General features: G+C 40.9%; 1 protein-coding gene across 1 annotated transcript in view; it reads left to right on the top strand.

Moving 5' to 3' along the window:
- The window catches only part of RBPJ (recombination signal binding protein for immunoglobulin kappa J region), a 55,117-nt gene extending 33,242 nt beyond the window's left edge, over window positions 1-21,875 (top strand). Inside the window, 6 exon segments of the mRNA XM_043544561.1 lie at window positions 2,306-2,443; window positions 2,651-2,763; window positions 6,213-6,353; window positions 15,698-15,853; window positions 16,879-16,982; window positions 17,166-21,875. Coding sequence (XP_043400496.1) covers window positions 2,306-2,443; window positions 2,651-2,763; window positions 6,213-6,353; window positions 15,698-15,853; window positions 16,879-16,982; window positions 17,166-17,481 — 968 coding nt within the window. The 3' untranslated portion in view covers window positions 17,482-21,875.
- The last annotated feature ends 286 nt before the right edge of the window (window positions 21,876-22,161 follow it).

The following is a 22,161-nucleotide window of genomic DNA, read 5'->3' as shown; positions in this document are numbered from 1 at the left end:
TTTCTGATAAGTGGGGGAATATGGAGAAGGTTAATTGTGCTGCCAGAAAGGAAAACAAAAGAGGGTGCTGGATGAGAGGAAAAGTGCAAAAAACATACAGAAGAACAAAAAAAAGGAATGAGAGAGGGGAGGGGAAAAGAACAAAATATATAGAAAAGGGAAAGGAAGGAAAAGAAATGAAGAGAAGTAAGGGGAAAGGGAGAAATCGTAGAAACTCTGTCAGAGCGTTGTGGAAAGGAGCACGCAGATGGAAGGTGCCCACTGCTCCCAACAACACAAATGGGTCTACAACAACCAAAATGACTGGAAATCACGACTATAACCTTTTCTCAGCACATAAGTCAACACATGAGGTTGCACTGTGTTTTTCTTTTTTCCCTTCCCTTGTTTGCTCAAACATGCTCTGAAATGCAATTTGATTGCTCCACTAATGGGGAGGCACAGCTACTGTTTTGTGCCTTGGAAGGGCTGTGATTTATGCCTCCAGAGACCATCACAAGCCGTGAGGTACCAGAATGTTTACCTTAAAGCCCTCCTGATCCTTTCCAACAGTTCTGTTGTGAAACTGGGCTAGGAAGCCTTAAAGGGTATGTCTACCCTGCAGTTAAAAACCTGCAGCTGGCCCATGCCATTTGCCTTGGGCTTGTGGGGCTTGGGCTAAGGGGCTGTTTAATTGTGGGGCAGATGTTTGGGCTTGGGTGGGAGCCAGGCTCTAGGACCCTGCAAGGTGGGTCTACCCTGCAATTAAACATCCCTAGAGCCCAAGCCCAAGTCAGCAGGCACGGGACAACTGCAGGTGTCTAATTGCAGTGTAGACATACCCAAAGACTTCAGCCCCAAGAGCCAGGGTTAACACCAGTCTTGGCTCAAGGCCCTATAGTTCAACCTGCACTCACTCTAACAAAACATTCGTCTAGATCAGCTGTGTTGTTCTGGTGCCCGTTACACTGTTGAGTTGGGACCCATGGTCCAGAGCTGCAAGTGCAACTAGAAATAGTCTTGTTGCTGTGTGAGTCTCACCAGTGGGCCAACATTATGCATTGTTGACTTATGTTCTTATAGCCAGTCTTGCAATTCTGGAGGTTTGTATTGAGCTTTCTTTGAAGGCAAATACCATGTAGAACAGGGGTGGGCAAACTATGGCCTGTGGGCCAAGCTGTTTTAAGCCAGTCGACGAACTGCACCATGTGGCTCAGGCCCACTCTGGCCGGGGTGCTGGGTTGGGGGCCACACCACATGGCTCGGCCCTGCTCCTGCTGGGGTGGAGGGTCGGGGCCTCACCACGCAGCTTCTGGAAGCTGCAGCATGGCCCCGCTCCAGTTCCAGTGCGCTCCAATGCCACTGCTTCCGGGAGCTGCTCGAGGTAAGTGCCAGTCGGAGCCTGCACACCCTGAGCCTCTCCCCATGCCCCAACCCCCTGCCCCAGCCCTGATCCCCCTCCCACTCTCCAAACCCCTTGATCCCAGCCCGAAACACCCTCTTGCACCCCAAACCTCTCATCCCCAGCCCCACCCCAGAGCCTGCACCCCCAGCCAGAAACTGCACCCCTTCCTGCACCACTGCCGCAGCCCTGATCCCCCTCCCGCCCTCCGAACCCCTCGGCCCCACCTCAGAGAACCCCAACCCCAATTTTGTGAGCATTCATGGCCTGCCATACAATTTCTATTCCCTGATATGGCCCTCGGGCCAAAAAGTTTGCCCACCCCTGGTGTAGAAGAAAGATTGCACTTAGGTGGACTCTGTCCTCAAAGAAATCTGAAGCATTCAGTAAGCAGGTTTGTGAGGGATTATACTCTGCCAGACTCGCTGAACCTTTTGTACTTTCAAGAGAGAGAGATCTGAGCAAATCAGAGAGTTGAAGTTTCTGTAATTTTGTACAGTTTTCTTTTTCTTCCTTTATTTAACTGGTCATCATCATTTTCCTTATTCTTGAAAGGAGCTGGGCACTCAGAATAGCCTAAGTATTTCAGTAGGTGGGGCAATGCAGCCTCTGAGTCCAGTGGTTTAGAACTATGAGCTAAGGGGCTTCCCACAGTGACAGATGCACTGGTCCAAGAGTGGCAAACTACCAAGAATTTATAGTATCCTCAAAGAACAGCAATTATAGATAAACAATTAACTTTTGTAATTGTGACTGTTTTCCAGGGTGTCACAAATGTGTTCAATTTACAAAAAAGTAATTACAGATTGGTGAGGGAATTACTGTCTGAACCAGTCTATTATGCATTTGTTTGTTGTTTTTATTAGTGTTGCATTATTAAAAACATTTTTACAATATTAAGTAAGTCTTTATTTTTTCTTGCAGTATGTATTGCGTCAGGAACAAAAGTGGCACTATTTAATAGACTTCGATCCCAAACAGTTAGCACCAGATACTTGCACGTAGAAGGAGGTAATTTCCATGCCAGTTCACAACAGTGGGGAGCATTTTACATTCATCTCTGTAAGTAAAAAATAGCAAACAAACAAAAAACACCCCCCAAAATACAAACCTCCAGTTTTATTCCCTTTTAATCAATTTTCAAAGTAAAGATTCAGTCTTTGTGTGTGTGTATATATGTGTGTGTAATATAGTAACGTTTTATGCCCTTGACATCAAGAGAGAAATGAGTTAAACCATTTAACATAGAACTTTGTCTGTTTTATGCAGTGGATGATGATGAATCTGAGGGAGAGGAATTCACAGTGCGAGATGGCTACATTCATTATGGACAGACTGTCAAACTTGTGTGTTCAGTTACTGGCATGGCACTCCCAAGACTGGTACAGTTTAACTTCTCCAATGCAATAGCTAATTTGTAATATACTAATTAGAGTACCTAGATGCAAGTTCATGTGTTGATTAGCACATATTTATTTTCAGAAGAACTGCCAAATTGGCTTTGACTTTTAAAAGCTCTTTTTTGCTATTGTTTTATTTTAAAAATGTTCATTTTAATATGATATTTTATCTTTATTTCTGTTTTGCTGTAGAATTATTCTCTTAGTTAAGGATAAGGTGTAAAAGCATAAACTAAACAGAAGGCATGATAGACAGATCAATCAAAATGCTAAATGTAGGTTACCCTGTGAGCTTTTCAAAAAGATAGATCTAGCTTTGCAATGACAACAAAGGTGCCAGGGAATTAAAGCAAGTAAGCTTGTGATTAACTTTAAGCATGTGAGTAGTCTCATTCAAGCCAATGGCACTTCTCTTGTGCTTAAAGCTGAGTGGTTTATGTGCTTTACTAGATTCAGATCTAAAATCACTCTGTATATTTATGTGCCCTGTTACAGGCAAGTAGAATATCATAGAATCATAGAATATCAGGGTTGGAAGGGACCTCAGGAGGTCATCTAGTCCAACCCCCTGCTCAAAGCAGGACCAATCCCCAATTAAATCATCCCAGCCAGGGCTTTGTCAAGCCTGACCTTAAAAACTTCTAAGGAAGGAGATTCCACCACCTCCCGAGGTAGCACATTCCAGTGTTTCACCACCCTCCTAGTGAAAAAGTTTTTCCCAATATCCAACCTAAATCTCCCCCACTGCAACTTGAGACCATTACTCCTTGTTCTGTCATCTGCTACCACTGAGAACAGTCTAGAGCCATCCTCTTTGGAACCCCCTTTCAGGTAGTTGAAAGCAGCTATCAAATCCCCCCTCATTCTTCTCTTCTGAAGACTAAACATCCCCAGTTCCCTCAGCCTCTCCTCATAAGTCATGTGTTGCAGTCCCTAATCATTTTTGTTGCCCTCCGCTGGACTCTTTCCAATTTATCCACATCCTTCTTGTAGTGTGGGGCCCAAAACTGGACACAGTACTCCAGATGAGGCCTCACCAGTGTTGAATAGAGGGGAACGATCACGTCCCTCGATCTGCTGGCAATGCCCCTACTTATACATCCCAAAATGTCATTGGCCTTCTTGGCAACAAGGGCACACTGTTGACTCATATCCAGCTTCTCGTCCACTGTAACCCCTAGGTCCTTTTCTGCAGAACTGCTGCCAAGCCATTCAGTCCCTAGTCTGTAGCGGTGCATGGGATTCTTCCATCCTAAGTGCAGGCCTCTGCACTTGTCCTTGTTGAACCTCATCAGATTTCTTTTGGCCCAATCCTCCAATTTGTCTAGGGCCCTCTGTATCCTATCCCTACCCTCCAGCGTATCTACCTCTCCTCCCAGTTTAGTGTCATCTGCAGACTTGCTGAGGGTGCAGTCCACACCATCCTTCAGATCATTTATGAAGATATTGAACAAAACCAGCCCCAGGACCGACCCTTGGGGCATTCCACTTGATACTGGCTGCCAACTAGACATGGAGCCGTTGATCACTACCCGTTGAGCCCGACAATCTAGCGAGCTTTCTATCCACCTTATATCAGTATACTATGCAAAGTCATTTTGGATGATTACTGGCACTGAACTTATTTAACCATATATAACAATAAGAATACATGTATTAAAAAATTTCACATCACCATTACTTTGTGCCTATGAGCAAAAGAAAAATTGTGTTTTGGTTCTGTAAGCTTAAATGATAGTAATCAATTCTGCCTCAGGGATTGAGAAAGGGCTGTTTAGGGCTTTTTTAACAGGCTAATTATAGATATAGGTGCACTGAATGCCCCCAAATAGCCAGCCTGGGAGGCATTAGTACATAACTGATTATAAACCTTCCCTTTATTTAAGTTTCCTAAAACCATTGATCATTAGCCCATTAGGGACTTCACTATTACCAGTCTTTTTAATGTGTAATCTATTCAGATATGATGATGGTGACAGAATAAAACTCTGACAGATTTAGTTCCAGCTCTATAAGATATCCCAGCATGAATATGTTGAGAATTTGTCTCTACAACCAAATTCAGTTGGAGAATGGAAATGGTCTGCTGAGGGCAAAACTTTTGTTTGTTTTATCTACTGAAATGGTATAAAATAATAAAACCTCACTTTGTTAAGCTGTTATAGCAATAGAAAATTCCATCATTTACCCAGTTTCTAGTTTGATTCAGTATACATGACAATCAGGGAAAGATTCCCTTTGACCGTAATAGGTTCCATATTGCGATATGACATCATGATTAGCGTGATTGCTGGGCCAGCCACCAGTTGGAAAGGCGCCATCATCTGCAATTCCAGAGACCTCTAATGGGGAAGGGGAAGTAAATTTGCATTTACCATGACATTTTACTTTTTACCCTTGCAGTTGGGAACATTCAGCACACACCCTTACAATTCTTTTTATAAAGTATGTTTGCAGGTCACCTTTAATTTTGTTATATTGGCTATAGGGTTTTAGGCGAGAAACTAAATTTTTTTCATAAAATTTCTGAAGAAAAATGTAAACCTTGAAAATAATGTTGCTAATAATTCCATTTATCATCGTTAGAAATCCCAGAGGACATGGTTGGCTTTCTGGTTCGCGGCTTAGAAATCTTCAAGCACTATGGCTGCTGCTTCTGCTGCTGATGCATAAAATGAAGTACTAAACTTTTTTTCTAGAAGTTGAGTTAAAATTCCAAGCTTCAGATTCCATCGTCTGTAAGGGAATAATTACATTTTAAAATCAAATACTATAACTTTTTAGAATTACAACAGTAGGTATTTTTATGCTGGATTGTCAAATGTAGGAAACAGCCATCCTTTACAGGTGTACTGTACAGTCATGTCTTAACTAATATTTATCATGACCAGCTGTCAAGAGATACACTATTATAGTGTTGCATTTGCAAAACTATAGATAATGATGTGTTAATACTTTTACCATAAAATCCCTATTTTGAAAGGTTTAAATTCAATAAGTGGCCCGTTATGCTGCAGTTGGCTATATCAGTTGTCAATCCTGGAGGCATTTGCTTCTGTAAAATTGTGTATTGATATTTGACCAGCTGCTCTTCTGCATCAGGAGACCAAACAAAAGAAATCAGATTTTGCTGATTTCTGATGCTTTTTTCCCTCTCTTCTAGCAAAAAAGTTGAAATATATGCATGCAGCACAAACTCACTTAGGACTCTGAAAAGCAGAGAAGCCTTCATATCTGTCCTTGTTTTAGAAATTGCAGGGAGTTTTTGATCAAATGTTTAAAATTAAACTTGCAAATGTATGTGTTAAAATGTCTCTTGTTACCGTACCATTGATGTAAAATTGCCAGACGTAAATGTATAATCTCTGATGTAAATAAAACATAGATTGCATGGTTCTAACTGTATTTCTTTGTGCATTTTTTACCAACAGATCATTCGAAAAGTGGATAAACAGACAGCGTTACTGGATGCAGATGATCCAGTATCGCAGCTCCATAAATGTGCATTCTACCTTAAAGATACTGAAAGAATGTACTTGTGCCTTTCCCAGGAGAGAATAATCCAGTTTCAAGTGAGTTATTTAAACAGATTGTGCTAAATGAGAAATGTAATCAAGTTTGTTTCAAAAATATCTGGGAACAACATTTTTTGTCTCAGCAGTCTTTGTTTTTAAAAGAAATTGGTATAGGAAGTACCAAACTTTATTCTTCTTGTTAAATCTGTTAAATTTTCTTTTCTTTTTCCAGTCTTCTGTATCAGACTAGACTCTTGAGTTTTATAGTTCCTCCCAGTCAATAAATGGAAACACAACATTAAAGCTGTAGATTATGTCATACTCTCACATATAAGTGTCTTCAGTTATTCTGTTCTCCAGTAGGTGGAGAAAATTTTTCCTAGCAAGCTGCTGCATCCCGAGTGAAAAAGCAGACATTGGAGGCCTAACAGGAGCCTTGTTACGTAGGATGTCTGCAGCTGATCAGGCAGCACAAATGACACACTGACATGATCCCTCAATCTCATCTGATATGGTGAACCACTCTTAGTAGGCGTTTAGTGTGGCTGTCCCCTTCAAGGGAACAAGATTAGGGCCAAATTTCAACTCAGCTGAGCAAGGCCTGCCTCTACCATGCCTTGGACAAAAACTTCCTTCCAGTATAAGGAGGGAGCAAGAAGACTCAGTCCTGGCTTTGCCTCAGAAGGCTTGATCCTTGCCCTGAAGAGAGACAGCGGTCCCAGGAAAGAATCTTAAGTAGCTGGGAGAAGCCCCCTCGAGTGTCTGGAAGCATCCCCAGCACGAACTATGGCTCAACCTTAAAGTGTGTCTTCTAGGCAGGAACAGTTGTAACATCAGATCTTATCCATTAGGAAAACACATCCTCCATCAGGGAACAGAAAGCCAAGAAACACCAGGAATGCTTAGAATCAGCTCCCTGATTATACCTCCCCTCACAGAGCAGCCTGGGGAGTCAAGAGAAAAAGCAGCTCCTACTGCTCTGGAAAGTTGCTTTAGAGTGCAGTACATTCAGCCTCCCTGAAAAATGCTTGTGGGCACTCAGAGACACCCTACCACTATAACTGTTCTTGCGGCACTCATCAAGCTCAGTCAGATCAGAGCCAGCTCTTCTCAGGGGTAGGAACAAGATTAAAAAACAAAACCATCAACTCTTCTAATTTCTCTCTTGAGAATGGAGGGGGAGAACAAAGGAAAGGCTGCCATCTGCTTCCCCTCTCCACTGATTAAACCCTGCTCAGGCTGCACATGGGCCTCTTCCCACTTTCATAAGAACATAAAGGCTGTCATACTGGGTCAAACCATGGTCCAATTTGCCCAGTATCCTGTCTTTGACAGTGGCCTGTACCAGAGCTTCAGGGGGAATGTACAGAACAGGGCAGTTATGGAGTGTTCCTCCCTTGTCTTTCACTCCCAGCTTCTGATGGTCAGAGGTATGGGGTTGTGTCCCTGCCAGTTATACTTGTGGCCATCACAACATATGGTGGCAATGAGTTCTGCAGGTGTTAGGTGTGTGGAAAAAGTACATTCACTTGTTTATATTAAGCCTGCTGCCTGTTAATTTCATTAAGTCACCCCTGGTTTTTGTACTATCTGAAAGGGTCAATAGCATTTATCTATTTACTTTCGCCACACTATTCGTGATTTTGCAGACCTCTATCAGATCCCCCTTCTCCCCCGCCCTTAGTCATCTCTTTTCTAATCTGAACAGCCCTAATCTTTTTAGTCTCTCCTCATATGGAAGCCATTCCATACCCTTGGTCATCTTTGTTGCCTTTCTCTTAATCTTTTCCAGTTCCACTATATCCCTTCTGAGATGCGACCAGAACTGGACTCAGTATTCATGGTGTGGGCACACCATATCTTTATATGGTGGTACTATGATACAGTACAGACCCGTTTACGCGCGAATTCGCTTAACGTGTGGTAGCGCCATGCCTCCCAGTGCTATCTATTGAACTCGCAAGAGTCGTTAACACGCAGTGCAGGAACTTGCTATGTAGCGCTACAGATTTGCTCACTAACTCACTGACGTAGAAATCGACAAAGTGCGGAGCGGAAACGTGTTGTACGTCTTTACCGATATTGGTAAAGACGTATCACGCACGCTTAGTCATTGTCACTCTAGAGAGATATATAATCTATAGTAGTTATATAGTAATTACATTAGAAAATTTTAACCATAGGCCTAATATAATCGCAGAGGGCAAGCATCAGCGTTCCTACACCGTAGAAGAAAAGCTAGCTCAAATAAATCGAGTAAATAGCAGAGAAACCCAGGCCAAAGTTTCAAAAGATATTGGGATTGCCAAATCTACTCTCCGAGGATGGCTAAAAAAACTAATCTAAACTGAATGGCTTTGTACAAAATATCAATTCTGTCGCAGGGCTTAAGCGAAAACGTGTGCGCTATTCAGCAAAACCCACAGTAGACAAAGCCATGCGCACATGGTTTGCTCAGGAAAGGTGGAAAGGAATGCCACTAAGTGGGCCAATTCTTCAAGCCCAAGTGACAAAATTTGGAAATTTAATGGGAGATGAATCATTCCAAGCCAGCAAGGGGGTTATAAGTAGTTTTAAAAAGCATCATGGCATAGCACAGGTATCGATTTCTGGAGAAAACTAATCAGCCGCGAACGTGTTTACCACCGAGTTAAAATCAGTTTTACAAAACGAAGAGTACCACGAGCAACAACTTTATAATTGTGATGAAACAGCTTTATTTGCAGGTTTCAGAGTAACAGCCGTGTTAGTCTGTATTCGCAAAAAGAAAAGGAGTACTTGTGGCACCTTAGAGACTAACCAATTTATTTGAGCATAAGCTTTCGTGAGCTACAGAGCACTTCATCGGATGAAGTGAGCTGTAGCTCACGAAAGCTTTTGCTCAAATAAATTGGTTAGTCTCTAAGGTGCCACAAGTACTCCTTTTCTTTTAGCTTTATTTGCAAAACTGCTACCTGATAAGACTTTAGCCTTTAATTACGAGACGCAGAAAACAGCTGGATTTAAAAAGATAAAAGATCATGTGACTCATAGATTCATAGATATTTAGGTCAGAAGGGACCATTATGATCATCTAGTCTGACCTCCTGCAGAACGCAGGCCACAGAATTTCACCCACCCACTCCTGCAATAAACCTCTCACCTATATCTGTGCTATTGAAGCCCTCAAATTGTAGTTTAAAGACTTCAAGGAGCAGAGAATCCTCCAGCAAATGACCCGTGCCCCATGCTACAGAGGAAGGCGAAAAACCTCCAGGGCCTCTTCCAATCTGCCCTGGAGGAAAATTCCTTCCCGACCCCAAATATGGCGATCAGCTAAACTCTGAGCATATGGACACGATTCATCAGCCAGATACTACAGAAAATTCTTTCCTGGGTAACTCAGATCCCCACCCCATCTGATATCCCATCACAGGCCATTGGGCCTATTTACCATGAATATTTAATTACCAAAACCATGTTATCCCATCATACCATCTCCTCCATAAACTTATCGAGTTTAATCTTAAAGCCAGATAGATCTTTTGCCCCCACTGCTTCCTTTGGAAGGCTATTCCAAAACTTCACTCCTCTGATGGTTAGAAACCTTCATCTAATTTCTAGTCTAAATTTCCTGGTGGCCAGTTTATATCCATTTGTTCTTGTGTCCACATTGGTACTGAGCTTAAATAATTCCTCTCCCTCTCTGATATTTATCCCTCTGATATATTTATAGAGAGCAATCATATATTACTTTTTTGTAGTAATAAGTAGTAATAAGATGGGCAGCCATAAGCTTGCCCCTCTTCTCGTTGGCTGCTTTCATAACCCTCACTGCTCTAATCACCTCAGTAGAGCCAAACTGCCAGTAATATACACTAACAGCAAAAATGCTTGGATGACGAGACACATTTTCGATGACTGGTTGCACAACAGCTTTGTTCCAGCTCTTCGTAAGCATCTGCGGTCCAAGAAACTCAAAGCCAAAGCACTTTTGCTAATTGACAGTTGTACAACCCGTCCTCCAGCCGAATCACTGGTATCGAGCGATGGAGAAATTCAGGTGCTACACCTACCATTCAACACAACATCAAAAATTCAACCTTTAGACCAGGGCATTGTTCAGATTTTTAAAAACAGTTATCGACGGGAGCTTATTTCGGCGATCGTGTCTTGTATGTCTTCAGGCATTTCCGAATTCCTGAAACAGTTAAACATGAAGGAAATTATTTATTTAGTTAAAAAAGCTTGGGACGGAGTAAAACAAAAGTCCATTGAAAGCTGCTGGATGAAGGCTCTCAGTGATGCCTTTTCTGTCAAAGACGGCTCAGACTCGGAAAACTCCAGCAGTGGCACTGATTCAGAGTCAGACTTTGAAGGATTTTTGGAAGAAGACGTCCTACAAATATGCACGCAGACAAAAGAGGATAAAGGTAAACTTCTCTTTCAAATGATAAAGGATTTTAGTTTGGATACATCGCTGGAAATCATTACCGAGTGGCTGGAGATGGATGAAGATTGCCCGACTTCAGAATTTCTGTCCAACAAAGAAATATTAATGGGCTGCGAGGCTACGTCGGACCACGAAAGTGATGGCGAGAATGTCGTTGAAAAGGTCAAAATTTCGCCCACAGAAGCCCTTAGTGCTGTAGAAACTGTTGTAAGATTTATGGAGGAGCAAAATGCAGAAAATATTGAAATCATTCGTCTGCAGCAAATGACAGACTTCATAAGAGAGAAAAAATGCGAGCCAGAAAGAGCAGAAAATAACTGCGTTTTTTTCCTAAGTGAATCATAGACACTTTTTTCAGCATGGCCCTCTTAACCCGCGGTCCATTAACACACGGTCCTGACTGCTTGACTCCCGACATCCGTGCGTAAATGGATCTGTACTGTACTTTCTGTCTTATTTTCTATCCCTTGCCTAATAGTTCTTAACATACCGTAAGACATTTTGACTGCTGCTGTGAATTGAGTGGAAGTTTTCAGAGAACTATCTACAGTCACTCTCAGATCTCTTTCCTAGGTGGTAACAGCTAATTTAGAACCCATCATCTGACATTTTGTTGTTTAGTCACCCAATTTAGTGAGATCCCTTGATTACTCTTTGCAGTCTGCTCTGGGCTTAACTATCTTGAATAATTTTGTATCATCTGCAAACTTTGTCACTTCACTTGCCCATCCCCTTTTCCAGATTATTTGTGGAACAGCACACTCTCTTCTTGCGGGCAAAGGCTCTGTGGAAAAGAAGCCTCTACATTTATTGCTAGAGGCAGAGTCTCATCTTCACCTGCTTCTTCCTACCCAATCAAACGTGAGCACCAGGCTGCTTATTCCAGAACTACAGCCCAGATTCTATGGAGTCTTTGGAACTCTACCTTCTACAGTTTAAGAACAAGCAGAAATGAAGGGAGCATCTTAGCCAGCTCCTTCTACCTGCCCATTACAGAGGGGAAATCACTGAGCATGTGCTATTGAATACCACTTAGTAGACACAGTGGAGTGGAGTGAAAATAGCCAGGGAGAGAGAGAGAGGACAAAGGAAAGGAGACTGGAAAATCAGCAGGTCCGTCTGGATCCCTAAGATCAAGAGAAGGGTGAACTTTGCATATTTAAGCAGGATCTGCCAATGCTCTTTATGAGGATGGCACATATTTTGGAGCTGCAGGAACTGTTGGCCAGAACCTGTGCCAGGGAGCTTTCCTAATCTGATCGGACCCTGCAGCTGCTGACCATCCACTCCTATGTCAGAAAGAAGACTGACCATCAGCAGACCCTAAGCATGATGTTAAAGGCTCTCTGTCCTCTCAGAGTGTCAGATGTGGAGATGATCATTGAGAACCAAAAGGGCAGACAGTGCCAAATGGGGGGTAGCAAAGAGGACAATAATTCCTGTGGAAGAAGGATTAGCTATTAGGGCTCTCCGTGACAGAAGTAAGGCATCCCTTAAAAAAGATCTTGTCAGATCTCAGGCCTGTCAGTGCAAGCTCCAGTTTATGCAGCGTGTCTCTCCCAGGGAAGGGCAAGGTGGCTACAGAGGTAAAGCAGGTATACAGAGGCCAAAGATGAGGATGCTGAACTGATCTTGACCTTCCCATTTCTGGACCTCATACTCTCATTCATGTGTGAAACCAGATATGACAGTCTATTCATCTTCTAGAGCCGTGGCCACGTTAGTGGCAGGCAGAAGAATTCTGTGACTCAAACCATGGGTAATGGGCTCTTCCTCTAATGTCAGACTACCACCTGTGCACTTCAAAGGCAAATTTCTTTTCAAGGAGAAAAGAGAAGATGTAACAGTCCTTTGCTGCTTCAAAGTAGTGAGTCCTTCCCCAGCTGAGGCCCTATGGCAGGGGTTCTCAAACTTCATTGCACCATGACCCCCTTCTGACAACAAAAACTACTGCACGACCCCAGAAGAGGGCACCGAAGCCTGAGCCCGCCCAAGCCCCGCCACCGGGGGGGCAAAACCAAAGCCCCACCTCCCCAGGCAGGGGGCCTGTAACCTGAGCCCTGCGGCCCGGGGCTGAAGCCCTTGGGCTTGGGACCCAGCAAGTCTAAGGCAGCCCTGGTGATCCCATTAAAATGGGGTCGCAACCCACTTTGGGGTCCTGACCTACAGTTTGAGACCATTGCCCTATGGGCTCTAGGATTACAGTCCAACAGGAACAAATTCAGCACAACTAATACCTATAATTAGGGCCCTACCAAATTCATGGTCCATTTTGGTCAATTTCACAGTCCTAGGATTTTAAAAATTGTAAATGTCATGATTTCAGCTATTTAAATCTGAAATGTCACAGTGTGGTAATTGTAGGCGTCTTGACTCAAAAAGGAGTTGGCGGGGGAGGGGTTGTGGTACTGCTATCCTTACTTCTGCGCTTCTGCTGATGGTGGCGCTGTCTTCAGAGCTGGGCTCCTGGTCAGCAGCTGCCGCTCTCCAGCTGCCCAGCTCTGAAGTAAGGATGGCATGGTATAGTATTGCCACCCTTACTTTTACCCTGCTGCCTGCAGAGCTGGGCCCTCAGTCAGCAGCCGTCACTCTCTCGCCATCCAGCACTGAAGGCAACAGCGCAGAAGTAGGGGTGGCATGGTCTGGTACTTCTGTGCTGCTGCTGGCATGGCGCTGCCTTCAGAATTGGGTGCCCAGCCAACAGCCATCGCTCTCAGGCCGCCCCACTCTAAAAGCAGTGCAGAAGTAAGGGTGGCAATACCACAATCCCCCTAAAATAATCTTGTGACCCTTCTGCGACTCCCTTTTGGGTCAGGACCCCCGATTTGAGAAACACTGGTCTCGCCTGTGAAAACTGAGTAGTATAGGGTAAAAGCATACAAAACACCAGATTTCAAGGTGGGAGACCAGATTTCACAGTCCGTGACGTGTTTTTCATAGCCGTGAATTTGGTAGGGCCCTTCCTGTAATTCAGGAAAAGGGAGGCAGAATCACGTTAAAAAGATAGGCTTGAACCAGAGAAGAGGTAACAAACATCAAGGATAGGCCCTTCAGGTTTTGAACAGTCAGGCTGAAGGTGCAAGTACCAGGCAAGAATCCCAGGGGAGAAAGCTGAGAAACTACTTCTATGCCTGGGACCAACCAATGTTTCTAGGTTCTTGAAGGCAGCAGATAAAGTGAGATTAGCCTCGTGGTTCTTAGCTAAGACTTGAAACTGGTGCTAACTCACCATTTTGAACCTTCTGAGGAGTATTTTGATGAGACTTCTGTTTTCAAGTCCTGTTCCTGATAAAAGCATGGTTATATCATACCTTGCACAATGGAGTTCTGATCTGGTTAAAACTCTGGACGCTAACCTTATTAATAATAATAGGAGCAAGAGGAGTTGTGGAGTTCCAGGCCTCTTCTGAAAGCAGTCATATGATTTTTCACCTGGTTGTGGTCATGCTGCCAACTCTGCCTGAATTCAGGCTCAAGACATCATCAGTCTTTCACCTGAACTGGGAAATCACTCTAACCACATTTGGCCCTAGAATCATAAAGGGGGAAGGCTACATTGCCTGGGCTCTATGAACTCAATAGAAAGAATAACAAAATTTAAGCAGTCTTAAAAGTATTTCATCCCACCCTAAAATGTAAAGGTTGTCATGTGCCTCTGAACTCCTCATCAGATGATGGATTAGGGAATTAGTCAGAGTGTCTTTATGTTGCAGCAGGAAAAAAAAACACTAGAATCTTTTAAAGCTCTCTTTATCTGGTCAGTAGGATCTTCATGGGCAGAAAGAGCGGAAGCCTCTTTAATAGAGATTTGCAAGACTGCCTCAGGGCTTCTGCCCACATCTTTGCGAAAACATTGGAGAATAAGATTGCATTCACAGCCCTTGTAGAAGGTTGTTGCTGGCACTAGTAGTTTAATGGTAGTCCCATCCATACTAAAATGTTGAACTGCTTTGGAAAGTTCCAAGCACCTGGACTGGTACAGAAGATCATAGAAGGGGAAATTTTATTATCTTTTTGGAATCTTCTAGGTCAGTTCACCCCCCACCTCCCTTGCTTGGCCATCTACCTCATTACTGAGAGTTTTAATGCCATTATTGAGTCAATCCCATGTTAAGATTACTTCCTTTACTTACTGAACTTATTTGTTAATGATTATTGAATAGCATCAATCCAATTTTTTTGTTTGGTACTGATTTCAATGAATTCAACAGAAGGTTGACAAACTGCCAAATCTTTGTATGTCACGGGTGTGATATCAAAAGTCTTAATGTTCTGTCTCCATCTGTTGGGTGGGAGGAACTATAACCCACGGATCTAAAGTGGGTCAAATAAAGTAAATGTACAGATAAGTAAAATTTCTCTTTTTGTCACATCTTTTGGATGTCTGACACTGAACCTGGACGTTGCAGTGCAGCCACCTTCCCCCCACTCCCCTTCCAAATTAACAAAGCATTAACACAGAACCATTTAAGCATATGAACTGACTTTTTCAGCTCTGTATTTCATTCAGTAATTGTACTTGTTCTAGTGCAATGGTTATCAACCTTTTCCATGCCATGACCCCATCTCATAACAGGAAAAAAAAATCAAGATTTTCCCTCCTATTCAATCATTAAAAATAGTGAAGGGTGTTTCTCCTGGACCTGTTCACATTTCCCAAGTAGAACCCATCTTTCAGTGTGAATATTTTTGTTGCTTATTTTGTGTCTTGTATGCTTTGTAAGGCTCTTGATGACTATTTTAGCACAGGAGGATGTGTTGCAAACTGCAATGCATTCCGCATTGTACAAGGGGTTGTTCTTTGACTACATTCTGTTATAGGAAGAGACACAGGGAAACTAAGTTGCATAACTTTAAAATGAGACATTGTGACCCACTTCCTCTTACCAATTCAGATTACTCATTATTAGTTCTGGTGTGAATATCAAACCAATATACAGACCAAACTTCTAACTATTCTTTCTTAAAGGCCACTCCATGCCCCAAAGAACCAAATAAAGAGATGATTAATGATGGAGCTTCTTGGACAATCATTAGTACAGATAAGGCAGAATATACATTTTATGAGGGGATGGGACCAGTCCATGCTCCAGTAACACCTGTGCCTGTTGTAGAAAGTCTTCAAGTAAGTCAGTTGTTTACTTTTTCTGCTCTTGTTAATAAACTTTGCACTTACTATAGGGCTTCTCATCTGAGCATCTTTAAATACTTCACAGTCTTTAATTAAACTTGATGGTGCTCCTGTGAGATGCTGTAGGTAAGTATTATGTAACCAGTTTTATAGATGGGTAAACTGAGTCAAAGAGAACTTTAATAATTTGCCCAAGGTCACTTGTGAGTCAGTGGCAGAGTTGGGAGTAAAAGCAAAGAGTTCAGATTCCCAGTCTCTCCCTCTCTAATCACTAGACTGCATTTTCACACTTAGAAAGCGTCTTACAAACTCTCTTAAGCAGAACAATTCTGAACTAGTCCTACATTATATATCTGCATCCACAAGAGGGTGTTTTGTAATGTTAAGTAAAAATACTGTTTATAGTTCCATCAAATTTTAGCTATGTTTTTTCAACTCTGTTATGCAAGACAAGAACACATGCTTGATAAAGAGAACATCAACTTTGTCTATTTCTTAAGAATTGCTGAACTTCTTAAAATTGTCCTCTTTAATAAATCCTCGAAGATCTTTATTTTTGTTTATTTAAAAATTTATGTTGACTCCTTATCAATAACAACTAATTACCAATTAACACAATATGACTGAACCCTTCCTTGTTAACAACAAACCTCGTTCTGTTTGAGAGAGGACTCAAAAGGTCAGCTACACAAAAGGTCATATCCTGTGTCCTGAAGTTCTTCCTACTTGGGCTTTGATGAACTACCAGGTGGTGAAGACGGTGCAGGCTCTTGACTCATAGATGCTTGCTGGCTATTTATATTTTGTGATTGAAATGGTCTTCCTTCGAGCGTTGCCATTCACTTCAGAACACCAAACCATTTGGAGCTATCTATCATGTGATTTCTCTTAATTGAGTTGAATTTGTTTGCTGCTTTTCTTAATTGGAAAAGAAGGAATAAACCAATGTTTATGGTACTCATATGTACTACAAGAGTAATTCCTTCTGATTTTGTATGTCTGGTTTATTTTCTCTCTAGTTAAATGGTGGTGGAGATGTAGCAATGCTGGAACTTACAGGTCAGAATTTCACTCCAAATTTACGTGTCTGGTTTGGGGACGTGGAAGCTGAAACCATGTACAGGTGCAGTATTATTTTCTACTACTATTTTTGGTGGGTGGAGTTCTGATTACAGTCGGTGTTGAAGTTCCGGCGAGTGTATATTGATTTTTGTTGTTTGCTCCATATCTCTTCATTTTCTGAGCCACTACCTTTTTTACTGAATACCTGCGTGGCAGCTAATATGTTGTCTTTTTCTCTTGTCAGATGTGCAGAAAGTATGCTGTGTGTTGTTCCAGACATTTCTGCATTCCGAGAGGGTTGGAGGTGGGTCCGTCAGCCAGTCCAGGTTCCAGTAACTTTGGTCCGTAACGATGGCATAATCTACTCCACTAGCCTTACCTTTACATATACACCGGAGCCAGGCCCACGACCACACTGCAGCGCTGCTGGAGCAATTCTCAGAGCCAACTCAAGCCTCATGGCTTCCAGTGAAACAAATACAAACAGCGAGGGAAGTTACACAAATGTCAGCACAAATCCAACCAATGTCACATCATCTACAGCAACAGTAGTTTCCTAACTACAGTGTTTGCTTGGACTTTAACAGACTTTCAAGTGCTACAGACAAGACAACTGAACAATTTTGTGGTTTCATGGGAAAACACCTTTCCATTCTGAGTGATATTATTTGAACTTTGTTACCTGCAAGTGCTGATCTGAAAAATAGAAGCCACAATAAAAAAAAAAAATCTGAAATGTATAAACTTTATTAAAATCTATTTTTCAGCTGTTTTTTTTTTTAAATGGGCAAGAAATTGAAATGTGGCTGGGATACAAGTTAAACAAACTAGAAAACATGAACATGACATAATTTTTACGGACCAAGGAACTTGTATAAGCTTTAGTATAAAAGGTACATTTTCACCATACCTTTTTTGTATCACAACATATAGTACACTTTTGTTACCAAATAGTTTATATTTTTTTTTCCTCTGAGCTTTTGCTCTGAAGTATATTCAGGTTCCAAGCCTGACCATGCTTGTATAATCTAATTACCATACTCTTCCAGTTTTAAAAAATAGATATATTTTTGGTCTGTGGCTGGAACTGTTCCTTTTTTTAAACTGAAGTCTTGTGACTTTTTATGAACTGAAATGGTTTTTATTTCAGCAAGTGGAACCTTGGAAAGGCCAGCATATTTTTTTTTAAGATTATATGAAGTCTGTGCAAAAGCTTTAAAATAAAATGCCTCTGCCTTGCCTGCAATACATGCAATGTATGTTAACGTTAGTGCTCTGGTTTCAGTCGTTAATCGTTATTTCTGTGTTTTCCTTTTTTTAAAATATGTATTTATAGTGCTAATTCATGAGGGTCTAACGTTACAGGAGTTCAAAATATGTGACATCTCAAACAGTCATGTTTATGATCGGTCACGTCACAGGAATACGTTGGTGTTTTGAAGGGTGGTTTTTGCCCCCTTCCCTCCTAAAAGTCAGAAATGTATCATAAAGTGTGTTAGGATCCATTCAGGTTTTTTCTAATCTTGTACATAATTTGTATGAAGTGTAACTTAAACATTTTATTTCAAAAGTGGAATGTTCCCAATGACTTCATTTGGCAGCATGTCTTCTGTCTTGTTGGCATGTGACTAATATCATGAGAAGTATTTGCTACAAATGGGATTGGTAGGTGATGCCCTTCATCATTATACAATGAGAGAAATCACAAAAAGCATGGTTTTTCTTCCTACTGTTCAGTAAATTTGGCCAAACGTTGGTGTAATCCTTGTATTGACATGTGCTTTCATTGTGAAGTGATCATACCATAATAGTTAGAAATAAATTTTAGTACTTAGAAATGGGCAATTATAAGATTACAAAAGCACTGTCGTGAAGTCAACTCCCATCTCTATTTCCAGGGGGTTTTCTCTTTCCCTGCGAACAATTAGTGCAATGTTCGAGCCTTCTCTCCACCATAAATTTAAGGCTCAGTTTGACTCAGTTGATTTGTGTTACTCTGATTCTGAATTTGCCTTTTTTTATCCCTCTCTATGTACTTGATCGCTTCAACTATATTTGAAAATATATCCCAGTGGCTCATTTGCAATCCCAGAACCAGGCATAAGCTTATAGGATGTAGTGTAACCTTTCCCTTCCAGGACAAGAATATAAACTCTGTGAATTGCTCAACCTTTACCATCCCATGAAACAAGAGCCACAACTACTGTGTACATGTGAACCTGTGGTTTACTACAGAGCATGGCCTGCAGGCTTACCCATTGACTATTTGAATAGATTTCCATTGACCACTTTAAGAGTTTCCAATTTCAGCACCAGCACCATTTTAAAGCACTGCTTCTCTGCAATATGTTTGTCTTCTCTGATGCTCTGTTCTACGTGTTTGCCTCAGCTGCTCGATGAACGTGTTGGTTTTGCATTCATTGAAAACTGAAGACAATGTGGTTAAGGGAAGAAATCCGTTGTAAAACATATTCAGTTAGTTGTTAAATCAGTGCCACTGTCCTTCTAAAATGTGCTTGTATTCTACCACAGGCCTTCTTATTTGCCATTTTATACTATGTAACCTTCCCTTGAACATTGTTACAAACACTGCCTCATCTCTATTTCAGTGGCCATGGGCAGACTTCATTGTGGCCTTATCTCTGTTTTAAGCTGTTTACTGGCATTTATTTGCAAATCTGTTTACTTGTCTGTGTGCTATTTAATTTTATCTTGGTTGTGTTGACAGAAATCATTTCACAAGTTTTTGCTAGAAGTATGTTTGTTTTATACAGTACTGTTTAACTTATGGGCCTCAGGTTTTCTTCACTTATTAGCTTGAGGATTAAAGGAAGTGGTTAGTAATGAATTTACTATAATATTAAAGAACAAACCATTACATACACAGCAGATAAAACCATAACAAGCTTTTTAACTTTCAAGGAATATTTTTAAATAGCTATTCAAACCATAAGAGGCACCTGCTTTTATATTACATTATTTTAAAATGTTTTTACATGTAAATGCAATAGACTTTTGTATTCAGTTTCTTTCCTTGCAATAAGTTTGCCCAATGGAGTATACACAATCTTCCTGGACTTTTAAAGAATCTAACAAACATGATGCATTTGGCCTAATTTCTGCCACTCTACATACCACAGGCTAGTGGGTGGAAAAGTACATTAAGTTCCATTTCAGCAGTATCTGCTTATGTATAATTTTTAAAGCTCTTTTTGTTGGCTTTTTCCTGGACTTGTGGCTCCATTGTTTTTAGTAGCTAGTTAGTAACACAGGAATTGTCTTCCAGATCCACACTGTCACTAAGAAAGATGCTCAGTTGTAATTTAAGTTCAAATAACTTATTTTCTTGAACTCTTTCCTGTGAGTGGCTTTGTTACTTTTAATGGCATCAAGAGCTGTTGATCATCTTTCATGATACTCACAATATTCCAAGAATGCTAAAAATTTCTGTTAAACTACTTATAGAATGTTTCAATATGAAACTATAGAACTGTTCTACTGTAGCTGTTAAGTCTTGTCTTGTCTTATTATTTCTAAAAGTATACATAGAAATTGAGTCTGTTCAGAATGTTTTTATAGTTCCAACTTATCGGATGAGAAAGCAAGTTAAATGCTCAAAGCTACCTATGTTCTGTTTTTGTTTAGAACTGCACTTCAGAATTCAACACTAGTATGATATAACCTGCTGCTGACAGTTTTCCTAATTTTATCTGAAGGCTCCCCGCATCTGTCTTTTTGTTAATTCTGATATACACTATTTCACTTCTGTCTTCATTGCACAGACTTATAAGTTACGTGAAAAGACATGAACCTAAAGAAATAAAACCATAAATACCCCTAATACAAATCTGACAAAAATGAAACAAGTGAGTTACCCACTTCAGACCAAATAACTGTAGAGGTGTCAATTTTGGAACAAAATGCTCTGTAATTATTAACCATGTTATTTACTTTTTACTTTCAAAAGCAGCTGTGTGTATGACAAGTACTGAAAAAATATGTGTACTTTCCTGTGCCAGGCGGTTGACTTTGTTTTCAAGCACTGTACTGTGGGGTTGAGTGGCAGCTTTGTTAGAAACAGTAATATATTGGGGTTTCTACCTAACCCTTTTAGGACTGAACTGTTTCCTCCCTTCATAAAGTGACAAAATGGATGAACAGTTCCAATTTTGTACACATTTGCCTACAGTCCATACTGCATTTGTCCAGCTGTAGGCGCTATGCTTAGTTTTAGTTTGTTTCTTGAACCTTGCAGCAAGTGTATGCATTCAGTCCTTTAAGGGTTATATTTTACAAACTGTGCACCTGTAAAATTTCTTAGCAATAAGATAGAAAATTGAGCAAGTTTTTACCATAATTTTGTAGAAAATTTGAATTGCTCAGTTCCATATTTCATCAAAACAATCTGCAATACGGGCAGTTTCAAGGAATAAATAAAAGTGAAATGTAAACTACGTGTTTTGTCCAGTGTGTGTAAGCGCATATAATATTTTATTTCAATTTTTTTCTATAAGGTTTCAGTCACGATGAAATGTCATGTTACTGCTCCTGTGACAAACTTATTTTAACAGCTGTATGATGTTACTATATAGGGAGTAATATAATATGATCACATTTGTTGAAAGTTGCTACATTTTTGCTGACATAATGTTAAACAAGAAATCAGGTTTTTTTTTTTTGGCTTGTGAACAGTGAGGTCATCTGTGGAACCAGAGCAGCAGAAGACCAAGCCCAGGAGAGGAAAAGTCATCAATAGATGTGAGGGCAGGCACCCTGGCTCCACATAAACTGGATACGGAATGTCCACATAAAAAACTGGTTTCAAATCTAAACCTGTTTCTCTACAGCTTGTATAATTGCTGAAGTTAGACAAGTGACTGTTGTTTTTCCAGTAATGTAAAAAAAGAACCGGTTCACTTTTTTGATATTATTTATTAAATAAGAAAAAAATGAACTGTGTTTAATTATTTAAATGTAGCAGCCTTACTACTACAATTACTTAACCTGTTTTATTTTTCATCCTAGTCTGTAGTTGCGTTCTGTTTGGATGAGCATTTTTCAGATGTTGGGTAATAGCTAGGCTCATCCTTGAATATGTAACAAAGCTAGTTTGTGCCTTGGTTTTAGGGAGAGCATGAACCAGCAAGTCCAAATGCTACAGCTGATTGAGGTTATCTCCTGTTTGGGCTGCAGACACACAGGATTAAGTCCATTATATACATAAAGATACAAAACTCTTG

Source organism: Chelonia mydas, chromosome 4, assembly GCF_015237465.2.
Source record: "Chelonia mydas isolate rCheMyd1 chromosome 4, rCheMyd1.pri.v2, whole genome shotgun sequence".
NCBI classification, from domain to species: domain Eukaryota; kingdom Metazoa; phylum Chordata; order Testudines; family Cheloniidae; genus Chelonia; species Chelonia mydas.
Note: the sequence above shows the minus strand (reverse complement) of the source record. Positions and strands in the feature narration are given on the sequence as shown.